At 42.2% G+C, this 7895-nt stretch overlaps 1 protein-coding gene across 1 annotated transcript in view; it reads left to right on the top strand.

Annotated features, from left to right (window-relative positions):
• Nucleotides 1-7895, top strand: part of dhrs11a (dehydrogenase/reductase 11a) — a 19561-nt gene extending 11666 nt beyond the window's left edge. The window contains exons 2-7 of the mRNA XM_032533815.1: nt 5612-5821; nt 6690-6784; nt 7171-7300; nt 7407-7499; nt 7597-7662; nt 7755-7895. Of these exons, the coding sequence (XP_032389706.1) occupies nt 5612-5821; nt 6690-6784; nt 7171-7300; nt 7407-7499; nt 7597-7662; nt 7755-7796 (636 nt within the window). The 3' untranslated portion in view covers nt 7797-7895. The remainder of the gene's footprint in view (nt 1-5611; nt 5822-6689; nt 6785-7170; nt 7301-7406; nt 7500-7596; nt 7663-7754) is intronic.

The raw sequence follows: 7895 nt of genomic DNA, 5'->3' as shown, positions 1-7895 counted from the left end.
AAAAAGGTTTTCCTTAACAGGTCTAACATGTCAGTCATTGACGAACTACGGCAGTCATCAACACAGTATAGCCCATTAATGGTGAAAGGGCATCTATTAAAAGGTTGATTTTGGGATTGTATTAACTAATATCAGATTGATTTTGATTGGAGAATCATTTATTTTAACCCGGCCCTAGTGTTTAGGTTTAACTTCTTTCCGTTTACCTCCTTGATTAAAGGTAGTCTGTTAATGAGTGTAGTTACTAATAAAGAACATTTTTCTTATCCGTTTGTCTTGACGAAGTGTTGTAAAAGTGACCTTTAGACCTTTTGGTTTGTGAAGGAGAAATAATCACTCAACCCTCCCCTCTAGCCTGCACGCAGTGCTACTATACAGCCTAATATCACCTTTGACCCCACCCAAGGTATCACTGTGCTCAGGCTAAACTTTTTAGTTCATTTGTACCAGTTCAGATGGCTAACGAGTGAGGGCTTAGCAGAGTAACGTGTCTCAAGTAGATGCGTTTGTGTGTTTCAAACGGGGAATACCACGTGACTGATGACGTGCTAATGCTAACAAAAATTGAGAAATATGAAGGTCTACACTCAATACATTATCATAAGGATGACATTTCTACGTGACACGATAAGATAATGAAATGAAAGGGCTAATTTAATAAATGTCATTCTCCAATGACGTGCGATTCATTTGAAATGTTAGATAAATATCAAATATGAAGTTAAAGCATGTGAGCCCATACTGACACTGAGCCAATAAGGGACATTGAGGTTATGTTTCAGCAAAAAGTCCAGGCTTTTTAGACAGACTGTACATCACCATCTACATTTAATGCAGCACTTCTGATCAAAAGTATTGCAGATTTAATAACAACACGCAGGCATTTTGACCTTTTTTATTGCACACATATGAGACAAACCTTTCAAATCAGATAGGTGGTGCTGTGCTGGGGGCTGCTATATGTTTTGCGAACCACCAGATGTCCCTGTTTTTGCCCCAAAGCTACGAATCTTTTTTGGAAAAATGAAATGGAAAGAAAGGCCCGAAGCTTTGTAAAGCTTCAGTCGCCCAGAGAACACAAAATCTGGGAACGAAAAACGTATTTTCCTTCACTTATTTATTTTGTGGGGTCGCTCCCAGTGACAATTCATGTTATCTCTCAACAGTTTGGGCTCACTGGACGTAGCGTTACTTACATTTCAGTGAGATCGCTGATAGATAATCGCACTGAATTAGTCTTATGTGGAATCACACAGTTTATTGGGTGGATTCTCCCTTGAAGCAGTGCCCGTATGGGCCATGCTGTGCTGCTGTTCTCCCCTATGGAGTAAAATATACTGAAATCTAAATTCGTTTTGATCAGCTTTAATGCGGCATGCTTCAGGTTAAGTTTTCTCACTCTTGTGTTTCACTTTCTGGCGGCCAACCCTCTCTCTACTCCTCCCTCCCTCTGCACACTTTTTGTGATCACTGGACAACAGTCTCAGTAATGAGGACGAAAATGCGTTATGACAGGCAAAATAGTTTTGTGTGTCACAGGTACTTAAAAGATGGGACTAAAAGATTACGTGCCAAAGGTTTTGTTGGCTGAATTATGCCTGCATAGCATATTTAGATTTTTTTTAAACCAACCTACCAAGTCTTTTCAGAAAATAGGACGACGCACAGTGGACAATAACACAATCCATCTTTTGTCTGTGAGACCTCCCGAGTCAACCTGAGACAAATCAAATTTCTCAGCTCTCTCCGCTCATGGCTGCCGCCTTCTGTGCTATTGATCCTGCTCACCACTTAGACCTTGTCTGCCTTTAGCGCGTTGGTATCTTTATTTTGATCTCTCTGTAGCGAGTTGTTTTGCTGGTCCATTTACACCAGTTCCACGTGAGTGGGTGAATGATTGATGAACATGGTGTGAGACAATGCATTGTAAAGCTTATATAACAGCCCCCTGCAGGGGTTACTGGCCGTAAATGGGACTATGTAGAGTATGAGAGTGCTGCGTGGGTGTATGGAGAACCCATTAATGCAACACAGAAAGGCTTTATGACCTGTTGTAACATCATTTGTCTTTTGAATTGGAAGAACTTTTATTGTATCTTTTAGTGCTGGTCTTATCAAGACTGTCTGTGTAATAGCAAATAGGGATTTTATCTGAGTTACTGAGCTCCATGTACGCATGTGCAGTCTTCCATAACCAAGAATCCCTTTTTTTTCAAGGGAGACCTAGCCAAGGCAGGCAGCAGCGTAAATAAAAACACAGCGACAGGCAAAAAAATGTAAAGGAAACAAAAAATCAAGCATATTGAACTCACATTGCGAAAGAAAAATTTAGAAGAGTCAGTTTCATTGTCAGGTAAATTAGCTGTTGGCGCGGCCAGTGTAAGGGCTGGTTGTGGCCAAAGCAGGACAGCTGGTGCCAGAGCTCACTCTCTCTCTCACACACACACACACACACACACACACACACACACACACACACGGAAACACACAGAGATTCACAGCCTGAGACTTCCTGTAGTTGGCCCAAGATCACAGCCTGTTTGCTCTGCTGCTCCCACTTAAACCTCAGTTACACACCTAATTCTCCCTCCCTAACAAAAGACCAGCGTAGCTTCCTCTTTCTGTTAACCTCCTGTCTGAATAAAGAAGAGCCTCTCCACCAGTCTGTTTGCCTGCTCCAGGCTACAGCCACACTTCTGTGTTTGAGCCTGTCCCTCCAGGGACAGCTGAACAGACCAGCGATCGCAGCTGCACATTTACAGTAATGGACAAAAGGGAATGGTTCACCTGTGTACAACACGGGCAAAAGAGCTGGTTTAGTCTTTTCAGAAAAGACAAGTGTTTTAGCATTTTGACAGCTTTATTCGGGTAATTCCTTCACTCTGGATAATCCCAGTTAAACAGCTTAGAGAAAGAGCAAGGAAAATCTACACACTCCAAATGTAAGCTGGGATGCATTTACTCTATTACAGGTTTTGTTAGAAAAAAGCCCAAATGATGCCTCATCCAATTTTATCCTAATTATGGAAAAGCAGGTTTCACATGTATACTTGGTTTCCTTTAGGAGCAGCTACCATAATCAGCAGATATACTGGAGTACAATACTTATGTCCAGGTGTCAAACAGAAAATGTTGATTACTTTTCATCACATGTAGGTGTGTCATATGCAACTTTCTGCTGCTGCTTTCTGCAGGCGCCTATGAAGCATCAGATCATGCTGCCCCTTCTCTGGGATTAGTTTCACTACAAAAAATGCACATGAATATACAGGATATACTTACTATCTTTACAACATGCTTTGCTCTGCCTGTAAAGCTAGGTTCAGTACTCAACATCCATGCACAGAAGGGATGTTAAATGAGTTGTTAAATAGTTGGAAAGTTGTGGGCTTGGTGCAGGTCTATTAGCTTTGTACCTGGCTAGGAATGAAAAGATCAACCCAACCCATCTCAGATACACCTGTCCATGTAGATATCAATTATAATGTAATTACATGCCAAGTGGCCTCTACTTTTGGGGGGGGAGGAAAGTCATAGACATATGTATATTAAGGATTAAGGAGGATCACCAGACGCCTCCCAATACGATATCATCACGATACGTATGCCACGATACGATATTATTGCAATATTCTGTGCTATATTGCAATTTATAACATTTTCGCCAACTTTTAATTTTTGCCAATTTCAAATGACGTCCCCAAAAGGAAACTTTGTTTTAACTAAAAAAATACATTTCTCTGTTTTGTTTATCTCACTTCAATTTTATTGTTGCAAAATGGGACAAACTGACCAAGATATACATATAATATATAATAAAGATCGATACTTGGCGTCTCTGTATCGAGACAGTATTGCCAATGAAAATATTGCGATACTATGCTGTATTGATTTTTTTCCCCCACCTCTAATGTACATACACTCTGGCCTTTTTATGTTTAGTTAGCTTGAGTTTTTTTTTTTTTTTTTTAATACTCATGGTCACACCCTCAATATGTCACATGCCTGCTCCCCAACCAGGGGAACAAATATACAGAGGATAGTAAACAAAAATTAGTGAATAAACAGATAAAATCGTTCCGGTTGCTCAAAGTTAAGAATAAACAAATTAAAGTTAACTAAAAGTAATAAAAGGTTGTAAAAGTAATAATAAGTTGTAATATCCAGCTTCTGCCACAAGTGGTAGTTGTAAATATGCAAACTTGAATTGTATGGTAAAATATTATAACAATATTCACTTGGATTATAATAATTATTGGTGTTAAATCACCAGTTTTTAATCCATTCATAAGAACGTATTTGGAACATGACAGGCGGTGTCTCTGATGGGGGTCTTGAGCGCGTCTCAGGGGGATGTGGGGGGTCCATCAGACAAAAAGAGTTGGGAACGACTGGTTGAGAAAAAACTCCCGCTATCAGGTATCCAATAAGACCGACACACTAAAATATAAATGCCATCACTAAATGTTGTTGCTCATCATCTCTGTCTACCACCAGCCCCACCCTTATCACCCACGCCCACTCCTGTCTGACTGGCACCCAGACCGAGACATCAGGTGACTGGTGCAGCTGTGCCTGGCAGGGGGATCTGTGTCACTTTGTATTTACCCCACAGTGGTGGAAAGCCCGCTGACCTGGTTGGAGCGTAGCAGGCTCAGCCCGCAGCGGGCTCTGCCCAGCTGTTTCCCGAAAGGAAGAGGCATCGCATCAGTGCAACGCTTTCTTCTGTTCTTATACATCCACAGTCCAGGGACAGGATTTTGATTTTTTTGGTAGCAATTTGAATTTAAAATTAATCTGCTTTTTATGATCAGATAAAATACATAGAGTGGAGTGGGTTTGGCTGCCCTGGTGCTGTCAGGTTCCCTCTCGCCCTCAACTGATGAGCTGTTGATTTTATGGCTGCATGTTCTCACTGCTGTCTCTGTGTCTGAGTGGGTAGGGTGCGTATAATGGCACCCTAGTCTTAACCCTCCTTGGGTCAAATTGACCCGTTTTCCTATATCGGTGTTCTTTTTAATTCCCCAAAATAACCACACAACGCTCTTTGGCAAGTACAACTCTCTACTTTCATTAATTTTGGGGCGTCTTATTCAATTTTACAGCGTTTGAAAAACAAATTGAAGTGGTTTTGAAATAGTTTTGAGTAAAAGTTGACATATTCCAGTCTGTGATTATCCATTAACATCCATTCCTTCAATTTTAGTCAAAATAATTCCTAATTTCTGCTTTTGTAACTCAAAAATTAGGTATAATTTCATATAAATGAGGTTGAAATTCCAAAAATAACTAGTGTTACATAGTGTTGAAAATGTCAAAAAAGTGACAATCATTGAAAAAAGCGTTGAAAAGGTTGAAAAAAGGGACAAAAACATTTTTAAAAAAAAGAGTTAAAACAGTGATAAAAAGTGTCAACAAAAGTGTTGATTTTTAATTTTGACGGGAAGACAACACAAGAGTTAATTAAGGTACTACAGGTTAATCATTTCCAGCTCTTAACCAGCAGGGCCTCAGTTCTGATAAGCAATTTATGCAAACTTAGTGTTTACATTTTTGTGCTTATTATCCGCTAACAAATTTTGTTAAATTGGGTCTGATTTGTGTTTTTCAGAAGCTGGCGGCAGAATGTCAGAGTGCAGGCTACAGTGGCACACTGATCCCTTACAAGTGTGACCTGTCCAACGAGGAGGAGATCCTGTCCATGTTTTCCGCGATCAAGACGCTGCACAAGGGCGTGGACGTGTGCATCAACAACGCCGGGCTGGCCCACGACGAGCCCTTGCTCAGCGGAAAGACAGAGGGCTGGAGGAACATGATCGACGTGGGTGGATCACAGACACGCAACTCTGAATGCTTAAGCTGAAACAAGCGAGAGAAACGTTGTACTTATTTAGAACTGGGATGGCTGGTATTATTCTCTCAAGTTATGTCCTTATTTATTCATTTAAATGGGTTTTATGGTTGTTCCACGCAAACCAAAAAAGCAGAAGGAGGAGCTGAAATAGTTGCTCGGTGCAAGTGAAAATCTTGTGTTTGTAGAGCTTGTGATGTTGTGTGGACGCCTGGGTCTGCACATACACACACACACACACACACACCCACCCCCCACAGACCCCCTCCACTCACAGAGGCTGCTTCCTTGGTACTGAGGAGAAGCCCTGGCACAGTACGGGCCCGCTAATGAAAGCCAGCACCATTTCTCTTGTCTGGACCTTACATTCTGATTCATTGAGCTCTTGACCATTGAGGGGCCCCCACGCTCTAAAGTCTCCGTCTCCAGAGTCCTGCATTCGTAACGCTCGTCCATCTGTTGTCATGGCAGCCCACATGAATGTGTACAGCAGTGTATTTTTAGCCTGTGTTTAATCTGTACGCTGACCTTGTTTGGCCACTTCCCCCTATCTTGCCACTGTGTTGGCTTTAACCTGGCGTCTATCAGTGTCACTATGGGAGCGGCTTAGAGGCCACAAGCTGGACAGGAACAGCAGGTTCAGCTGGTCCAGCACCGTGACCCAGTGAACATCGGTCAGCTGAACCGATTCACCATATGGCGTTTGAAATATTGCGAAATGACATTTAAGTTCTGCAAATTATATCAACTTTTTTTCACACAGCATGACTTTGGCTACATGTCTTATTTAAATGCAGTGCATATACAGATGGAAACAACATTGATTGTTGTCTTTCAGGTGAATGTTTTAGCCTTGTCTATCTGCACCCGTGAGGCGTACAAATCAATGAAGGAGAGGAACGTGGACGATGGCCACATCATCAATATCAACAGGTACGCTACACAGACAGCCCTTCGAATCTAAGCACAAATGTATAGATTCATCTTAAAACGCCTCAGCCAGTTAGTTCAAGGTGATTTTAATCCACCAGATTAAATAAAGCTAAAGCCCATTGTGAGCCACACCTGGCCCCTGCTAGACCTGGAACAATGTGAAAAACTACTGGACTCATTGTAATCTCATTAATTGAACTGTTCTGGGTGAGCCCATTGAAACACTGCATACGACTATAAATCCAACAAATAAACGTGACAAGGCATTTAAGTCGGAGAGTGTAAGATTAGTAACTTAGTACCGTAATTCGGGTTTGAGTCAAGGTTGAGGGACTAAATGTGGTCACTAGCTCATGCATCTCTACCCCCTCCTCTGCCTGTCACAGCATGGGGGGCCATCGAATGGTGCCTAGTGCTGATGAGCATTTCTACTGTGCCACTAAATACGCTGTGACGGCTTTGACTGAGGGGATACGGCAAGAACTGCGAGAAGCAAACACCCACATCAGAGCAACAGTAAGTTAGTTGTCATCGTCAGAGTGTGCAGGTTATGCCATGTCATTTTAAAGTGTTGTGTCAGTGTGCCAGCAGTACATTTCTAATGCGTTTGCCTGCCCTGCAGTGTATATCTCCTGGAATAGTGGAGACTGAGTTTGCCTTCCGTCACCACAACAGTGATCCAGAGAAAGCAGCTGCAGTGTATGAGAGTATGAAGGTAAGCGTGCGCGTTTGACTCACAATATGTATTTCACAAAGCAAAATTATCACAGCGCCGTTGCGTCAACAATGCCTAATTTTTCTCCACTTTTCAGTGTTTGAAAGCAGAAGACATAGCCAGTGCAGTCACATTTGTCCTCAGTGCCCCTCCTCATGTCCAGGTGCCTCTCTCATGCTTACATGCCATTAAATGCGTCGGCGTTGAGTGCTGGTTGGTTTCTTTATTAATCACCTTTTGTATTTGTGTCATCAGATTGGAGACGTGCAGATGAGGCCAGTAGAGCAGGTGTCATAGCAGTGAAACAGGAAGCTGCAGGAGGAGCAGACAGACAGCAGCCATGGTGACTCCTTAGCGATCTCTGCTGGGTAAGGGTTGGGGAGGGGAGGGGGGGGG

Source organism: Etheostoma spectabile, chromosome 13 (assembly GCF_008692095.1).
Source record: "Etheostoma spectabile isolate EspeVRDwgs_2016 chromosome 13, UIUC_Espe_1.0, whole genome shotgun sequence".
Lineage (NCBI taxonomy): Eukaryota > Metazoa > Chordata > Actinopteri > Perciformes > Percidae > Etheostoma > Etheostoma spectabile.
Note: the sequence above shows the minus strand (reverse complement) of the source record. Positions and strands in the feature narration are given on the sequence as shown.